At 45.9% G+C, this 19,151-nt stretch overlaps 1 protein-coding gene across 1 annotated transcript in view; it reads left to right on the forward strand.

Annotated features, from left to right (window-relative positions):
• The first annotated feature begins 2,836 nt into the window (after nt 1-2,836).
• ARHGAP31 (Rho GTPase activating protein 31) overlaps nt 2,837-19,151 on the forward strand; it is a 66,451-nt gene continuing 50,136 nt past the window's right edge. Inside the window, exon 1 of the mRNA XM_069867295.1 lies at nt 2,837-3,644. Within this exon, the coding sequence (XP_069723396.1) occupies nt 3,545-3,644 (100 nt within the window). The 5' untranslated portion in view covers nt 2,837-3,544. The remainder of the gene's footprint in view (nt 3,645-19,151) is intronic.

Raw genomic sequence — 19,151 nt, forward strand, 5'->3', positions numbered from 1 at the left:
CCAGTAGCCCAGCTTGCCTGACAAGAGCTCTCCTGGAGCTCCTCGGCACTTCTGTCACGCCCCACGGTGCACACATTTTTCACTTCACCTGCCATGCCTTTTTCTTCCTCCAACTCCCTCTTCCCTCCATGGGTTACCTGGTGCAGGGCAGCAGGGCAGCAAACTGGAAGGCCCATTATGAACAAAGTCAAAATCCTATCTGTTTTTTTTTTTTCCCCCTAGATCCTCTTCTCCAGATTTCTGCTCCAAATACTGCTTTTTTTGTGGCAGAGGCGGTGGCAGTCTCTCCTTGCTCCCATGACAGCACTCCAGTGGCAATGGCTGATAGAAGTCCTAAAGCCTGGCTCTGGATGCCATCACCCACCCAAAGTCCAGCCCCCAGATCCCCGAAGTCAGATGGGTTGCTCAATTCCTGCAGTGTTCATCAGCTGATGGCACCCACTATGTTGGCTCCCAAAGACAGCTGCAGGGAACTGCTGCAGAGCCGACTCCAAGAAATGGTGCTTTCAGCTTGAAAATGCCTACCGAGAAATGCCAAAGGGTGAGGGTGATGGCCTGACCATGTGGGCAGGTCTATAGGCCACTGAAGTTCCTTGGAGCAGGGCAGGGGTTCCATGCTGCATGGTGGCCACATCAGGGTGGTCCTCGCTGTGCCTGGGGCCATAGCTACTTCACCTGAGGAAAGCAATATACATGCAGGAATTGATTTTATTTATTTTTATTTTTTTAAAAAGAAGCCATCCTCTATTGAATACATCCCGTTTGGGTAGGCTTGCAAAGGAAGAGGAGGGGGAAACCGTACCTAAGATGAGGAAGGGCATGGAGGTGAGGACAGGAATGCGGTGCAGTGGGTCACTATGCAGAGGGGACAGGCGAGGGCTCGGGACACAGACCCTGTTAGTGATGCCAACTGATGAAAGGTGATGGAGGAGACTGGCACAAAGAGTTTTAATGTCCTGTTTGGTTCATGGAGGTGGCTCGCAGAGAGGGATTCAGGAGTTTGAAGAAGATGGTGTGGTTGCTGGTAGTGGTGAAGCAATTTACCCCCAGTGGCTCAGTGCTAGGACTCAGCCCTACAGAAGAGGGCTGGCATGCGCAGGAGGATGTTCCCCCTCCCTGAGGAGGCACGGAGAAGGCTTTTCTTCCTCCAGAAGGCTGCCAGCTGCCTGGGCATTGGGAGGGTGGCCTGATGAGACATCCGTGTCTGGGCATCCTGTTGTCTGTCCAACCAGTTTGAAGCCTGCCCCTTGGCAGGCAGGCAGGATGCACTGCAGCACGCAATGGGTTTGGCAGCGTGCTGGTACAGGGAAGGATCCCATGTGCTGACTTGACATTAAGGTGCTGTAAGAAGCCCAGTATAAATTCAAGGATGTTTTAATTTTTTTGTGAGCTCTGAGGGTCCCCAAGAACAGCCATTGGTTTGGTGACGAGAGCTCAGTTTCCCCCTTAGCCTGGGAGTCGGAGCAGGAGCAGGAAGGTGGAAGCTGACAGGCCAGACATCTCTCTCACACCCTTCTGCAAATCATCTTCCCCTCAACCCGTCAGCCACCAAGCTGTAAAATGGGGATAATGATGATAATTATGGTGATAAACTGCACAATAGGAGTTCTAATTGCTCAGGGTCCTTCGCTCTTGGTATTTTTTCTTGTATGTGAAGCGGTAACATCCACACTTTTGAGGGAAAAAATGTTACCATACCAACAGACAGAACCTGATTGGCTTTTGGCAGCTGTTGGAACACAGCTTGATTTCTCTGAAAATCAGCACTTTGTCAAAATAAAGGGGTAAGATGGTGAGTTTGCAGAGATCTGTGGGAGGAGATGAGGTTTCTCTGAAGGTACTGACCCCAGGGTTGAGGGGGGAGGTGGGTTAAGGAAGTCCTTTGCTCTGTTTCCTGGCCATTTTTCCTCCAGACCAAAAGTACTCTCCCCATCTTTGGTCTGATTTTTGGTGAAAAGCTGCAATTTCCTGTTTTTCATTTGTATGTTTATTTTTGCCCGGGCCATACAGTTATATTTGGCATGGAGCAAGAGGGGGCAGTGAAGGCTTAGCAGAGTTAAGTTTGCTTCCCTAGGTCCAACATACGGCCCACTAGCATACCCAGCCCTGAAAAGAGGTGTGAAATTCTGGGATAAAAAGATGTGGATAAGTGCAAGTGACTGTTCCTACAAGCAGAGCTGTGTGTGTACTGCAGGTTACACTAGGAAGGTGTTGTAGGGAGGGGAGCGAGACTCAGGGCAAACTCGTCCCATTTCCCTTCTTCTTGCTACTGGGCGAGTTCAGTTCTTTATCTCTAAACCCCTTGGTTGGTCAAGGGAAGCCTTTTATGAGAGCTGACTCAAAAGTACACGAACTAAGATGCTCGGATGGCATCTGTTACTGCTTGCTTGGGAGGAGGGAGCTGAAGCTTTCCCTCCTCCCCTCTCTTTAGTTTCCCAATCTTCTGCCCTCTTCTTGCACTTCAGTAGCTCCAGCCTGCACCTCTATAGAGGAAGGCAAATCCTGAAGTGACAAAGTCGTGTTCGAAGGTGGGAAGGACTTGATGAACAGAGGCAGAGGTTTTACTGGAGTGGCTCCTGGTCTTTCTCCTCCACAACAGCCTCTCCTTGGGCCTTTTCAGAGCTGAGCATCGGTAGCGCAGGAAGCGCCTGACCGCGCTGCGGGCTGTGGCTCAGCTCGGCTTGCAGTGATTTCCTCTCAGGCAGTCCGTTATCTGTCGACTGTCAGGCTTTCCCTCTTCCTCCCCCTCATCCCCATCCCAGTCCCCCAAACTCCTCTACCCTCCTTCCCTCAGCCTCTCGCACACACACATGCACTTTACTGCCAAAACCCGTCCTCCGCCCCCCTTCTCAGCTAACTTCCTTTCAGCATTTTTTTGAGCTGGATAATCCTAGGATTTGTAAAACGGGGGAAAGGAGAGAGCGAGCGAGCGAGAGTCGGGACAGGAAGCTGGTTTCTCATTCCACTAACTGTCCAAAGGCAGGAGGAGGGGAAGGGGGGGAGCCAAAGAGGAGCCTTGTGTAGAGTCTTCCCCGGTCCTTTTTCATTAGTCCGTTTGAACTTCCAGTCTCCTCTGAAAGCTGAGAGAAGGACGACCAGACTGGGACGCTTTCTGCTGGAAGTGGCGACAGTGCAGCTGACAAAACCCAGAAGGTGGCTGTGGAGAGTCCTGGGACTGTGCTGAGGGAAAGACGTTCCCCCCATCATCGCCTGTCCCCAATTCGCCAGCTCTGATGTGGGCACCCATCCACCACCCACTTCCCTCTGATGAGAACCCTTCCGGGCTCGGGCTATGATCACTGCTGCTGCTGGCTGGGGAGCCTCCTCTCGCACTGACTTTCCTTTGCCACAGGAGCAGCCCAACATCTGGTGGGGATTAATGTTTACTTCTCCAGCTGGACGCTGTACAGGACCCCCGATGTTACTCCCTGGGAGCGGGACACGGGTGGTGGTCTGAGAAGAGCAAGATTTTTGTTGCCCAGCGTGAGGCTGGGGGGAGGGGGGCAAGGTAGGAGGGGGACAAACCTCTTTTGGGACTAACCTCATGAAGAACAAGGGAGCCAAGCAGAAACTCAAGAGGAAGGGAGCTGCGAGCGCGTTCGGCTGTGACCTGACGGAATATCTGGAGAGCTCTGGGCAGGATGGTAAATGCCTCTTTATTCTCACTTTGGTAGCGGACGAGCAGAGCATGAGTCCCCCTCTTTTCTTAGCAGTAGGACTGCAAACTGGACTTTTCCCAAGGCTGAGGTCTAGACAATCTAGAGCTGGTTTATCCCCAGGAAGTGGAGTCACTGCCCTGTTGCTCACAATGAATGAACAATCGGAAGATTGCTTTGCTGATGCATCTGCATGACTCTTGCATGAGTAGAGCTGCATATGGGGAAAGGACTGTGCTAGGACTATCAGGCTGCCTAAGTGTGGACAGAGGTTGCCAGCTGTATGTTGTGTTGCCCTCTCCCATCTGCATGGCTGTGGAAGGAGTTAGCAGGCTTATAGGGAACTAGATTCGGAAATCCAAACTGCACTTAGTGTTGCCTCCTCCTGCACTTGGAAATCCTCCTGAAGTCCACAAGACCAGAGCGTTGCAGGGCTGTAGTAAGGAACTGGGAACATCTGACCCTCCTAGACTCCACTACAGTTCCCATATTGTCCTTTCACTGCTGGATGGAGACAGGATAGAGACTGGGGTGTGGGGTGGAGTAGGGATGAGTGTGAGGGGCAGCTGAGCTAATATTTTTACTACCCTGCCTGCTACCTTTCTCTTCTCTCCTATTCCGTGTGACCTCCATGCCCCAGATATGGGATGAGGATATGGTAGCTCAGGCAAGAGGTAACTGCAATAAGATCAGACTGTCCTGAGCTTAAAATGGTCAGTGCCGCATGAGAAAAGGAGAAGAAAAATATTTCTTAAAGAAGGCTGGATGACAGGAGAAGCAGTTAAGAGTTTGGCATACAGAAAGACCTGCAGTTTAGCAAGAGGAAAAATAAATACATGCCTGTTACTGTTCCTGATGTGAGCATTATGTTCCAGGTTTAGCATTATGTTCCAGTTTGAATTAACATTTACCAGTGTCAGGCTACTCCAAGCAAAAACCACCTAGCAGCAATGTCAGCTTTGTATGGGTAGGGCTGTACAATCAGGTCTTTCATTTGCTGATGAGCATGGCTGATGAAGTGCAGTGTAGAACTGCAGTGGCAGAGGGGTGAACTACATAACTGTAGTCTTTTCCGTTGCACAGTGAAGAGGGTAGTACATAAATCCCTAAGCCAAAATGTTATGTATGTGCACTTATTTAGCTGTGGGGGGAAAACAGTCATTCATTTTCATTGCGAGTCATCCATAACAATTACTGTATCTTTTGACTTCCATAGCCCTTAACAGCAATTGAATTGAAATAACAAAAGTAACAGACTTAATGAACTGATACCACTTTGCCAGTGCCAGGTACAGAGAGATAAATTCCATCCTGTGCTAATATGAGCTGCTGCGGTAGAGGAACAATTTACAGCTGTTTATAGGAACACTGAAAAACAACGCAGGGAAGGTAGGCACAGGCAGTATATTCAGTTGAAGTAGCAATGGGGGTTTAGAGGGAGAAATGTAGTTACTGCAGTTGAAATTAGGCCAGAACAGCACAATTTATTACCTCAAATATCATATTTTTTAAAAATAGTTTTTTGGGCACAAGAAAGAAAGACATTGTCTCAAGTCTCATTTGTGGGATGGTTCACAATTCCAGCCTACTCATCTCTCTGTGCTGAGGAGCGGTGGAGGAGAATATGAAGTTCTTTTCCCTTTATGCAGTACTGCTATTTGCTGAATCGTACATCCCATTACCCAGCGCTGTGGGATCTAGAAATGAAAGATTGAATTGTTGCAGGTTTATTGGGAAGGATGTAAGCTAGATTGGTACAATTCAATTCATTGGGACAGGGAGAGAAGAAGTGAGAGAATTAGAGATGTTATTTTTTTTGCTGGTAGGGCTCTCAGGATCGAGAGGAAAGTGACCAAATATGTCAAAGTGAGGTCTTGGAAAGAAATTAAGGTTGAAATGTCACCAGGACATCACAAATTTGCAACCTGTAACTATGAAACAAAATTAGAAGAGTGTTTAGGTTATGAGAGATGGTAGATTTGAGTATAGTTGAATTGTCCTGCTAAGAATTGCTTCCAGTGACGAGTTGACACTTCTGAAAGCAGGGGCTCTGGTAGAGATGTAAAGCAAGTACTTTTTGCTTTAGATAGTACTATGTGTTTAACTGGTAGGATGCAGGTTCTGGTTGTTCCCTACTTGCAATCCATAAAGATTTCAGGCTGTTCATATTATCTAGGAGTGATGAAGAGTGGGAGAGCACTTTAGCTACTGTCCAGAAAATGTTTTGTATTGGATCTTTGTGAATGCAGGTTTTAAAAGGAAGAGGCTGTAAGACAGGCAGGACGCAAGTCAGATTGGTTATACTTTCATGCTCAGGTCTGCTTTGCGCCGTCCTGCAATGCTGCTTTGTGTGACTGGTCCTGTACACTCAACACAAACGAAGGGAAGCAGAGATCTGCTTTGTTGGTGCTGGGGCTGGGGAAGGCAAAGGGATCCCAGGGGATGACGGAGGTTAGTGCGGACAATTCAATTTGGCTTTTTGCCCTCTGGATGGGTACATGACTGTTACAGTTAGGGGTTGCTACACTACCTGTGTGGTGCTTTGTTGAGGAGATGCACAGCTTGAGTCCCTACATGCTTGCTGTTTTTGAAGAGCAGCTTGCGCTTTCTGCAAGGCCCTTAGTCCTGGTGTTGTTGCCAAATTCCAGTGGAGAGAATTATATTCTGCTTAAGGTATCAGCATTTCCTCTCCTGTCATTTAACTGTTTAATAACTTCCTACGGCCTGCTTCAGAGCTGGTTGTGCTTCAGTGAAAAGATCCTGCTGTCTCTCTTACCAGACAGATGTACCTAAGGTTCTGTTACAAAGAACTTTATGAAAATACAGCAAAGGCTGTGGCAGAACTACGAAGTATTTAAGAGTGATGTAGATGAAAAGACTTTTCAAGGTAAAGTGAGGTAGCTCAGGAGACTAAAAATGTCATATAAAGACATTAGTCCTAAGTTGATTCTTCAGATCTGACCCAGGTCAGTGGTGTGGGAGAGATGTTGCTATCTGGTGGCTGGCTTGAAGGTCAGATGTGCTGAATTCACTGTATTTCAGCTCAGTTCCTGTCACTACTGTGTTTGACTGTACTTGGCCTTTTCCTGCTGGCAGTCTTTACACAGAGATTGGTCATGCTCCTTATGCGGGCAGACTGGTATTGGTGCTCCCAAACATTTAAAATCATGACTCAGGCAACAAAAATAATGAGATAAAATAAAAATCAGTGCTGGGTCCTTTTTCTGCTTTCTGTTGTTTGAAATTTCAGTGTATATCTGAGTTATGTTTTCAAGTCTTTCTACTGGCAAGAGGGCTAGAAACTTGGGGGAAAATCAGCTTTTCTTCCTTTCCACTACAATTCTCAAACAATGACTTTAATAGCAGTGGATTTGAGGAAAAGCTCACGTAAGACATAACAGAATGGTGGCTGGCAATACCAATGAGTTAACTTTGTCTTATTTCACATACTCCCTCTTCTGTCACTGCCAGCGGTGACACCACACACAGAGGCAAATGATCTTCTAGAGTGTCAGAGCTTCACTAGAAAGCAGTGCCAGGCTTTGGGCATGGATAGGCACCAGTTCTGCAGGAAGGTAATACTAATTTCTTGTTCTGAAACATGTTCTTGTGTCAAACTTTAATAAAGTGTAGTATGGATGCAATGGAGCTAACAGATAATAGCCCTGAAGATTAACATTAGAGACATATTTTGGCCTCTCAATAATAAGCCTGGTTTCCAGAAGAGAAAGGCATATAGTACTTCTACTGAAGTCAATGAGAGCTGCATGTCAGGACTTAGTTCCTGTAATAACACCATTATCATTTCCTAGTTATGTGTAGGCCCTCAGAGAAGATGTAACTCAAGGTTGTACACAAACCTTAGCTGGGGCAGGATGGTCTGAACTGCCTAAGAAAACGGTCACAAGGTGTAGTCTTTATTCTGGTTAATTGCAGAAGTATTGTAAGAGGGGGCTGAAAGCGTCAAAGCTGTTAATATGGGAGAGACTAAGCTAAAATGGAGTTTAATATTCTCAGAACTTCTAACTGTGGGAGATTCTGACTAGCATTTCAGGCACACAGCCAGGTACAACTTCCATTTTTTTTTAAATGGAAACAGACACAGCATGTATAAAAGACTGATTATGCTGGTAAAAGATAATCCATCCTTTTGCTAGGAACTACTACTGATTCAGACTTACCTTGGCTTCATTTGTTCAGAGCCAGGGAGGGCTTGGAGAAAGGCTGAACAATTTCCTTCATTTTTAGTATGATGGCACTTAGATGTGATAGAAGATGCTACCGCAGTTGCAAAAACCCAAATCTCAGATTGTATTCTCAAGGTTCAGGTCAGCACTGTGTGTCCTAGCTTCCCCTATTGCTGGAGAGATAATTCTGCTGTCACTGTACCCCTCTGTGGTTTCTTGTACATGTTTCCTGCCTGATGTTGTCTGGTTGGGATGCAATGAGATCAGCTTTTTCCCTTAGCCCCCTCCCATCCTCACCGCAGCTCCCTTAATGCCTGTTATCCTTACCCTGAAGCACCCAAGGCACTTTCTATCTCTTTGTCTAATGCTGCTTACCAGCTTTGTTTGTTATTTGCTGTGGAAATAGAGCTGCTTCGTTTGAAGAGCTTTGAAACCACCAACTCACTTGTGCTCTCTGCTTGAGGCTTCTTCTTGTCATGGCAGATAGCAGGGCTGGCCAGCAGCACTCCCTGAGGCTGGGGAGGGAAAGGGAGCTGTTGTCTGCAAACACAGCATAGGGAGATGGGTGAGGAAACCCTTACGAGCACCTGGATTCTAATATACAGAAGGAGACGACACTGTGGATAGCCCACATGATATTCTTCATTGAGAGGAGGGTAATATTCTTCATAGAGAGGAGGGTAGAGAGGAGGGTGATGGCCTCTTCTCCCAAGTGACAAGGGACAGGACAAGAAGGAATGGCCTCAAGCTCCACCAGGGGAGATTTAGGCTGGACATTAGGAAAAAATGTTTCACAGAAAGGGTCATTGGGCACTGGCACAGGCTGCCCAGGGAGGGGGTTGAGTCACCTTCCCTGGAGGTGTTTAAGGCACGGGTGGATGAGGTGCTAAGGGGCATGGTTTAGTGATTGATAGGAATGGTTGGACTTGATGATCCGGTGGGTCTCTTCCAACCTGGTTATTCTATGATTCTATGATTCTATGATTCTACGCTATGTGGCTGTGCAACCACTGCTTCTACCTTGTCACAACTGCATTTGAATGAAAGAGTAAGGAAAATTTCCATTCGGTGTTAGTGGTCTCATAAAAACACGGGAGCTCTGGCTTGCCGACTCCTCAAAGAGAATCTTAACCACTTTTGAAACCTACAGTAGGTGAAGACTTTACTGCAGGATAGACAAGTAGTTCTAAGGGAAAGCAGTAACAATAATTCAGCAGTAATATGCTTTTTACAAAAGAAAGGTGGCCTTGGATACTCTTTGGCTGTTTTGGGACAAGTCCCTAGCATGCTACCTTCTGCCCTATTTTGATGCTCTGTGTTTCATTATGAAACTGCCTTATCTGTGTTCAGATGGATGAAGGGACCTGTCATGCAGGAAGGAAATAGTTTACTTCAAGACAGGCTCCCTTTGGAGCCAATCATTAAACCTGCTACCTTGACGTGAAAGAGTTTTTCTGAATTGCATGACTTTCCTTCCTCACACTTACATGTACAGCTGCATATGTTTGTGGGATAAGAACAAGGATGTGTGTGCGTGCGTGCGTGCAAGTCCATACAGCATGTAAGTATGTACCACGCAAAGATGTATTTGCATCCACTTAATATATATTTTTAAGCTGCTCTTCCTGCATTGATGTTTTGAAACCAATGCATGGTTTTGGGTAGGTGTTTTTGGTTAGTGATGCATGCAGAAGGTCCTGGGAAAACTGCTGAAGAATCATTAACAGCAATATGGAGGAAAAAGATGAGGCCTTTTTTTTTTTGGAAGTCTCCTTGGAAAAATGAAAATGCCACACACTCATTTAATCTGCTGCAGAAGAATGAAGAGCTGCATTCATCCTGCTCTTAAAATTAGAAACGGTAGCACTGGGGATTTCTGTTTCAAGAACTGATCCAGCTGAAAAGGAACCTTTTTCTCTCTTTGTGGCCAGCTTGCTTTCAATCCAGATCTCTCCCCTGACCTACCTCGCTCTGAGGCTATGCAAACACTTGTCTTCCTGCAAGGAAGGAAGCAGCAGGGATCTGGAGGAGAAGGGGACAACAACAGCCTCTTGGGCTGGCTTGAAATGCAGCACTCTGCTCTGCATTTTCCCACTGCTGATACGGTAACAAGCCCCATGGACCTGTGCTCTGTGGGGTCTGTACCTGGCTGTAGTCATGCAGCCTGTGCGGATGCTTAAGGCTACATCCCCTCATCTTTGTGACAGGAGCAAAAAGGGTGGTTGAGCTCTGAAGTTTAGGAGCAAAAAAAGGGTAGACAGTGTTATTGTACACTGGAGGAGATCTGTGGCAGAGTGGCCCTGAGGGCTGAGTATATGAATTGGCAGATGGAGGAGCCATGCTGGGCTTGAGGGGAAAACAGCTTTTTGGACTTCCAGAGTCTGCCAAGGCATGTCCAGCAGACAAGGGAGCGAGAAACTCTGCTTCCAAAATGGATAGTGTGGGGGAAATTATTAATAACGTAAAGGTTGTTTTTTCTCCACCTTCTCTCACAAGTGGAGCATCATGTTGAGTCCTGGATACCAGCCACTATGGAAACAAAGTGAGAGCAACAAGACATTGGGTACAATGGGAGCAGAAGCCATCTGTCTGCTTCTGTTACTTCGCAGTTCCTCCTTGTTTTGGATGATGTTTGTGTTACTTTCTCAATCTGTTTCTGGTTCCTGGGAGCTGGAGTTCTGTGTCTTTGTGGTAGTGTTACTGCAGTTAAGCATTCATGTTGCCAGCTCAGCATGTTGTTCTCTATTGACTTCCATTGTTAGTGCTGTGCAATTAGTGGAGAGCTCTTCCATGCTGCCTCCTGCTTTACATTTCCCTTACCAAGCACTGCAGGAGGAACATGTGTTTGCATGCATTAAGCCCCACTTTGATCCTACCTCCCCCCACCCCCTGAGAACAGCATGAATCACATGAGTTGCCTGAAGATTCTAGATTGGAACGTGTATCTTGATTTAGCAGAAGTTTTCTCTTTGTTGCTAACAGCTGATTTCATCTGGACTTGGCAAACCAAGGAGCAGGGACTTCACTGCTTGTGGTACATCTCTCAAATATTCAAGGGAAAAACTGCAGTGGGCCAAATGCTGCCATGGCACAGGATGGTTGTACAGCATAGACTGATGCAGACATGGTGAACAAATAGTCTGGACAATCCCTAGTTTTCTTCAGTGCTTGGATCCAAAGTTTTGGTGTAAGCCTGGTTCTAGTTTGAAGAGCTTGTGACACAAAAAAAAATGCTAGAAAGCCTGCATCTGTAACTCGAGCTTTGCATATATGGTGCAGTTCTATAGCAGCAACATTGGCTGGCAGTCAGAGTTGCGCCAAAGATTTATGTTCCAGTGCTTCTCTTTTAAGAGTGATAGGGGAAATAGCCCGTCAGTAATGATATAACGAGTCCTGCTCTGAAGGGCCTGGGGTGGGGTGGCTTTCAGATTCACTGCCCACATCACTACTTCAACTGTGTCTCTCATATGTTAAGGATGCTGTTTTCCTAAGTGTGAAACACAAACTGGAGGGTGATTAAAGAATGGAGAGCTACCAGAGTCTGCCTCAAGTCCTGAACCACAGAAGAATCACAAAATTTGGGTGCCAGATGCACTTACAGCTTTGACACAGAAACCTACAGATATCTTATTACTACAAAGGCTACTAACTGGCTTCTCTGCTGGTTGTTTTAAGGGCAACTAGTGATGCTAGTTGCCTACTAGCATCTACTTTCCATACATTCACAGAGCCTTACGCCCCAGCTGTCCTTTGTTTGTATGCCAGACCCTTCAGCTTCTCTGGCGATAACTTCAGTGAATGTGTTTTGCATTATCAACAACAACAAAAAAATCTACAGCATGTTTACAATGGACACAGACAGAGAACAGTGCAACATAAATTGAATTTAGTGACAAATTAAATAATGTGGGGCAATGGTGCTGACGGTATTATTAACTTTCATACTTAATTAAATAGTGTAACCTTTTGTTTCCTATATTTATATTTCTGGTCTTCTGCATCAGTGTGACTGCAGGTATGGAAGTACTTGCCATGGGCTTGAGACCTGGCTTGAGACCTAGCTTGCTGTCAGATGTCTAGGCCCTTGCAGATAATGAAATTATAGACGTCAATACTAAACTTCACGCTCACTCAAGGGCCAAATCAATGCTATTTTTATGTGTGAGAGTTCAGCTTCTAACACTACAAGTCTTTTGGCATGCCTCACTTAAGAGGACAGGGAACTCCCAGTCCTCTTCTGTCTTACTCTACTGCCTTGAACACAACTCTGTAGCTGGTTTAGATTCCTGTTTTGCCCAGTGGAGGCACTTTTGATCTTAGCAGTGCACCAAAAGGGATAAAGCAAACCCCTTGCTTTTTTTGCACTTGTGTTCATTTCTTCTGCCTCAGTTGCTGCCCACCCATTTGGGAGCAGCAGACTGAATTAGTTTCAAACCAGCCTACCTCCAGTCCTAGCACCAGCAGGTGATGCTGTATGTGACAGCTTCAGTTCCAAGAAGTGTTGGGTTGACCGGATAACCTCTTGGACTCAGGTAGTTTAAAGTGCATATGGGAAGAGCTACCTTGCCAGCAACAGAAAATGTTACAGAATCACAGAATTATCGATATGAGCAAGGACCTCATGAGATTATCTAGACCAACTCCCTGATCAAGCAAGGCAAGCTAGAACTGGTTGCCCAGGACCATGTACAGCTGGTTTTTGAACATTTTCACAAATGGAGATTCCACAGTCTCTCTGGGCAATCCAATTCAGCCTTTGACTACCGTCACAGTAAAATAAGTCATGTTCACAGAATCACAGAATCACAGAATCACAGAATCACCAGGTTGGAAGAGACCCACCGGATCATCGAGTCCAACCGTTCCTATCAAACACTAAACCATATCCCTCAGCACCTTGTCCACCCGTGCCTTAAACACCTCCAGGGAAGGTGAATCAATCACCTCCCTGTGCAGCCTGTTCCAGTGCCCAATGACCCTTTCTGTAAAGAATTTTTTCCTAACGTCTAGCCTAAACCTCCCCTGGCGGAGCTTGAGGCCATTCCCTCTTGTCCTGTCCCCTGTCACTTGGGAGAAGAGGCCAGCACCCTCCTCTCTACAACCTCCTTTCAGGCAGTTGTAGAGAGCAATGAGGTCACCCCTCAGCCTCCTCTTCTCCAGGCTAAACAACCCCAGCTCTCTCAGCCGCTCCTCGTAAGGCCTGTTCTCCAGCCCCTTCACCAGCTTTGTTGCTCTTCTCTGGACTCGTTCCAGAGCCTCAAGATCCTTCTTGTGGTGAGGGGCCCAGCCCTGAACACAGTATTCGAGGAGCGGTCTCACCAGTGCTGAGTACAGAGGGAGAATAACGTCCCTGGACCTGCTGGTCACGCCGTTTCTGATACAAGATGTTCAGATGGAATCTCAAGTTTTTTTAATTTCTGCCTCTTATCATGTCAATGCACACCCCTGAGAAGATCCTGGCTCTGTTTTTCCTTTCCTTCCCATTGGATATTTGTGCACATTGATAAGATCCCTTGTGATCCTTCTCTTATCCAGGCTGAACAGTCCTTGCAAGAGGTGCTCCAGTCCTTTAGTTGTTGTGGCTCTGAGCTGGCTTGCTCCAGTAAGTCTGTGTCATGCTTGCCCTGGGTAGCCTTGAGCTGGACACAGGATTTGAGGTGCGGACTCACCAGTGCTGAGCAGAGGTGAATGATCACATCACTTGACCTGCTAGCAATGATCTTCCTCATTCATCTGAAGTTCCCAGTAATTCATAGGGTTTATATCAGAAATTGGCCTAGGTCTCCCAGCCAAGGCTGGAAATATCAATCTATAACTAACATGCAGTTGGGACAGAGTTAAGGATTCTTTCTGCCCTGGTTAATGCTGAAAATGAAGTGTCTTCATAAAAGGCCACTGATCCATAATGGTTTCTGCAGTTTTGCTGCTGGCCAGCTCAAAAAAAGTAATGTATGCTTTATAGAATACAATGATTTGCTGCATTTGATGAAATCTTTCCAGAACCTTGGCTTAATAGAAAGCCTACAACTAATGCTGTGAAGCAACACACTTTTCTCAGGTGGTGGTTGTACAGCCCCCCCACAAAGACACTGTGCAAAAAACTGAGGGCTTTGACCAGAATTCTTTCTTTAACAGTGGCTGTGTTACATGACCTTTTTCACCACAGGGACTGGGCAAGGGGAGGGGAAATGTGCATCCCCATGCAGGATTCTCAGCTGTGGCTGCTGCTCTCAGAAATATGCCCTGAGCAGCTGAGCTGGGCTCATAACCATTTATCTCCAGCTCCTCTCTCTGCCCTCTTCTACACTCAAGGCTCAGCTAACTAAATGCCTTTGGAAATGCTATTATCTCCTGTACTCTCTGGGGCCAGGAACAGCTTGAAGATTTATCATTTGGAACAGGAGGCTTTGTTTAGTTCTGTAAAGCACAGAACTGCTAAAGAAAGAACAAAAACTAAACCCCAAACCAAATGCAAAGCTCTCTTTACATCTCGCATCCTTTCTTTACTTTCTCCCATCTGGGAATGTGTGTGCATTTGGTTTTCTAATGTGATTAAATACTGTCACATGCCAAAATGGTTAGAGGAGATATACCTGTATCTCTAAAATAGAAATTGAGTATCCAAAGGGACAGGAGACATTCTTGTTTTAACTAAGTTGTGTAACTTGTTTCCTACAGAGTGTTAGACAGGAGAACAAGTCAAATGCTCCAGTATCAACTTTGTTTAAAGGATATCACTGTGGTTTTCACCAAACACAGTAGTGTTGGTACTGCCTTTTTTTCCTGAAAGGTGCCGACATGCTTACAAGCCTTCTCTACATGTGGGATGCAGGGATGAGAATCTAGGCTAGATCTGTGCCTGATCTCACCATCTACATTCACTGGCTCATAAAAAAATGCTGATTTAGCAAACCCAGAACAGTGGGAGAATAGAAAAGAAGGGTTTGTTTATCTAGATCTGAATAACTTAGCTGGGATATTTTTAATACTGTTAAGTATTCTGTATATGCCACCTCTAGCAGTGAATGTGGCTGTCAGTCCTGTTGTAGACAGGCAGCTTGGCAGCACAACAGGGCCAATCAGCCTGTGGAAAACCCTTTGCTCCATGTTCAACTAGTGCCTGTTTTTCTATTCATCTCTCATTATGGTGTTGCTGGTAGTGATGGCAGTCACACCTCAGGAGGTTCAGAGGTGTGATCAGGCAGGGTGAGCCTCCTTCTGGATCCCTTGTGTCTGTGCTGCAATTTGTGTGAAATAAATAAGCTGCTGGTGGGACTGAATTGCTTTCTTTCCTTATGCAAACCCAGAGAGGGAAACAATTTCACAATTCTGCTCTTTCTCTTTTTATCTTCCTCATGCGCTCCACTCAGTATTGCATTTTCCTTACCCTTGCTCTGGTCAGGTAGTTTCAGATACATGAAGGCCTAAATGAGAACAAACTCTCGGAGTTTTATTGCATCTTCTGCTTCTAATTAAGCCAGAAAAATAGAGCAACAGACTTCCTTCTATAATTCTGTTCTCTCCTTTCCAGTCCCAGCTGGAAACCAGAAGTACAACAAGGTAGAGGAATGCAGCAAAAAAAAGTTAAAACAAATGTCCTGGAATCTCTTAAAGGAGAGTGGGGTTTGGCCTGAGGTGTTGGCTCAGGGTTACAGAGAGGGTGTGGGGGATTCTCCCTTCTCTGAAATGTTCTCAGTCCCCCTTACTTATTTGGGGTTTTTTTGGTTTTTTTTCCCCTCTTCCTCCATTTCAATAACTTTATTGCCAGGATGGCAGTATGCACATGTTGCCAAAGTCAATATATCAAGCATCAGTTCCTAAGGCAGGCTTAAGAGCGGTAAATGGGAAGAGCTGTTTTTGATCTATTGAGTCCATTATTCTTCCTTCCTGGCTTGATAGCGAATGCCAGTCACATACTGCTGCCCGAAGTTTGCTGTGTAACGCCAGAAAAAGGGTTCTGAGTCAGGAAATTCAGTTCTGAATCCAAATAGCTTTGATTTGGGGTCCCCCCGCTCTAGGCATCCTCCTGCAGTCCCATCCCTAGATCAGCCAGGTGTAGGCAACCTGTCCTTGGAGTGGCAGGCAGAGCATGGCAGTGGAGGCAGCCGCTCAGCTCTGCTCATAAACATGCTTCGGAAGTAGGGAAGGAACCAATGAAATAAATCCAAAGAAGGGCTAGGCGTCCTAATTAGTCCTCATTTCTAATCAACTAAAATACCCATCTGTCACTTTGCTGCAATAATGAGATTTAGGAAGATTAACTGGATACTACTTAGGCTCCTAAATGTGGCAGCTCTATAAGTGTGCTGCTGTTCCGCCTTAAGCTGTGCTTGCAGCAATTACACCCTAAGCAGGTTTATGTCTGGTTAGCGCTTGCATGGGAGTTGCCCAAAGAAATCTGCTGCAGGAATGGGGTGAGTGAATCAGAAGATGGCAAGTGTAGTATCAGCTCAGTCAAGTTGTTGCCTTGGCATCATATAGGGAAATGTTGACATTTGTGTGCAGTGTAAACAAGGCCCCCAATCCTTTAAAAAAGTTCTGGTTTATGTTTTGTGTCTAGGAGGTAGGGACTATTTTTTATCTATGTACATGCTGTGCTGTGTCTTTACCTTTCCACAAGCAATTTCAGCTGGAAGTATGACTTGTTTTTTTTTCACTCAGTGTCTTAAACTGTCACATAATGTTGCTCTGCCCAGCTCAACAGCTGCCACCTCCCAGCCGAAGGGTGGGTGGAGTGAGTCTTGTTTTTGCAGTTTGTGAAATATTTCAGGATGTAAGGCGCTCGTTAAATTATTGATGTTAGCTCTTGGGCATTAAAGGCAGACATGAACTGCAGCTCTGCATCCTAAGGGCTTTGGAGACTTATCCCTGCCCTAATAATGGTTCCCTACATGTTTTTTTTTCCATGCATCTCTTATTCCAGATTTGCACTCATGGCAGGATGGTGGAAGGACTTAGCAGATAGACAAAGGGTGACAGCAAGGCTTTTCTTTGCAATATTATATAAGTATGAAGGAAATTTAAGTAAGCATTGGCAGAAAAAGGGGAAAGACACATGCATGTTTTCTTTGGGAGAATGGGAAAAATCAGAAAAATGTTTTCCTGCCTCTTGACAGAGTATGTTTGCAGGATATGAAAAGCTTTTGTATAGCTGTGATTCAGAGGATAGTGCAGGTGCACCTGCTTAAGAAAAGCTTGTAAAGTGCCTTATTTCTATCCATTTCCTCATTTCTACCTCCTTGAAAAGAGGCTGATAGCAGTAGTGCTGCTTTCTTTACCTCATGAAGACATCAGTGCAGCCCTGTCTGTGCAGTTCTTTCAGGTCTTTGGTTGGGCTCTGGTAGTGAAGAGTGAGGTCTTGGCCAATGCGGGACAAGGGAGAGAGGGCAGCAAACGTAGCACTGTGCACCATTGAGACCTTTGGGTGGCTTCATATGCTGCTTGCAAGTTCAAAGGGAACCTTCTGCAAACAAAATCTTGAGTATGGCTGGAAAATCCTCTCCCATGTTTGTAGAGGGCTCCCTTACTTGAGTTTGAATGGGAAGTATTCAAGGAGCTTCTCCCTTCCCCACCCCTTCCCTATCAATTCTTCCCTCCCTGTGTTGGGGTGTTGGCTATACACAAGCCTCTCCTCTTATTATGGAGGAGAGGAAAGGGGGGAGGGCTAACTCTGATGTTCTTCCCTTGGCAGTTTGCATATTAATCAGCTTGTCCCGATGAGACAAACCCTTAGTCCAACAGAGCAGTGATTCAGTGGCCAAACAATGGCCAAACAATTATCCCAGCCTGGGGAGCAGGAGGTTGGTCCCCCAGCATGTGGGCTTCGCATCCCTGGCCAGATGGCTCCTTGAACTTGCTTGGATGGGCTGGTAAAGCTTCCTGGGGGATTTGACATGTGTCAGTGGTTTTGGCTGAGTGCTTTTGGGAGCAACCAGCAGCACAGTTGTCTGAAATATTGGGAAGGGCTCCATAGACACACCCTGGGCAGTGCTGTCCATGGCACACCCTGTGCCTGGACACTACTGATGGCTAGCAGGGAGCATGGGTGTTCATGCGTGAAATGAGGTTTTTACACACTCAGCTTGGCTTACTTTATCCCGCATCTGGTTTGGTGAGCTGGCAGAGACCTAAGAGGCTTAAAAGAACACCTTTTGCTTTTTATTTATGTTCCATGACTGAGGGCTGAGTTGCTCAGATTGGAGTTTGAAATGGGTAGAGCAAAGGAGGTAGTAGGAGTCACACCAGTGCCATGCCACAGGCAAGCTCTACTCCTGCCACTGCTTGACTCAGTGAGAAACCTTAGACTACTCCTGCTTTTTCTGCATCCCACTCCCCTCAGTGATTAACTAATGCTGGTATAGTCCTCTTTTTAGTACCAATTTCTCAGTATTATTATTAGTTTTATTATTGAGTGTGGAGGGTCTGAGGTGTTTTTCATGACTCAATAGTGAAAAGCAGGCTCCTGCAGTGGTGGGGAGTACCACATTGGATGACAGTGAGGGCAGAAAAGGATGGCACTCACCCAGCTTGCCTGTCTCAGGCAGGTTCCATATTAATAGCCTCAGAGAGAGGTGTGAAGAACACCAGGGTGGCATTACATAGCTAGAGAGGAAGATTGCTAGCTTTTCTTCAAAGTTAGTGAGGCCTCTGCCCCAATACGTGACAATTTAGCTTTGAAGAGAACATGGCAACCATTTACCATCTAACCTCTGGGTCTAGGAAATGGAAAAACAATGCAGCATCTATCTGGAATAACAGAAGAGATTAACCTAAACTGGGAATTGGCCAGGACACTGTCTTTAGTTCTGCTAATCTTAATAAAAAAAACAAAAAACCAAAAAAACCCAAACAAACCAAGGAAAAAAAGTGCCACAAAGAGTTTTTGCAAGACTGCAATCCTCATTTCATAGTGTCTGTTTAGAGGGGAAAATATACAATAACACAGCTTTCTCTTTGCATACGATGAGACATGGTTCATTGCTGGCTCATGGAAAGGACTGACCCTTACAAGTCACCAGCAGCAATTTCAATTGATTCTGGTTTTGGGACCAGGCCCAGCCTAGGTTATTGATAGAAGCTAATGATAATGCATCCAAAGAAACAGCTGGGAGGGAAGAAGTGTAGCTGAGAAATCAAAAACGTGACTGGAGGGAATGTGCGGAGAAAGAGAATAGGGGCAAAGGTGGAGTAGAGAAAGCATGTGAGGAAATTCCAGTATGCTTGAAATGGAGGAGGGGAAGGTTGGGAAAACTAGTCTAGGAGCAAAACCAACTGAACTGGAACAACTGGTGACTGCCAATGAATGGCA

Source organism: Phaenicophaeus curvirostris, chromosome 1, assembly GCF_032191515.1.
Source record: "Phaenicophaeus curvirostris isolate KB17595 chromosome 1, BPBGC_Pcur_1.0, whole genome shotgun sequence".
In the NCBI taxonomy this organism is placed as follows: domain Eukaryota; kingdom Metazoa; phylum Chordata; class Aves; order Cuculiformes; family Cuculidae; genus Phaenicophaeus; species Phaenicophaeus curvirostris.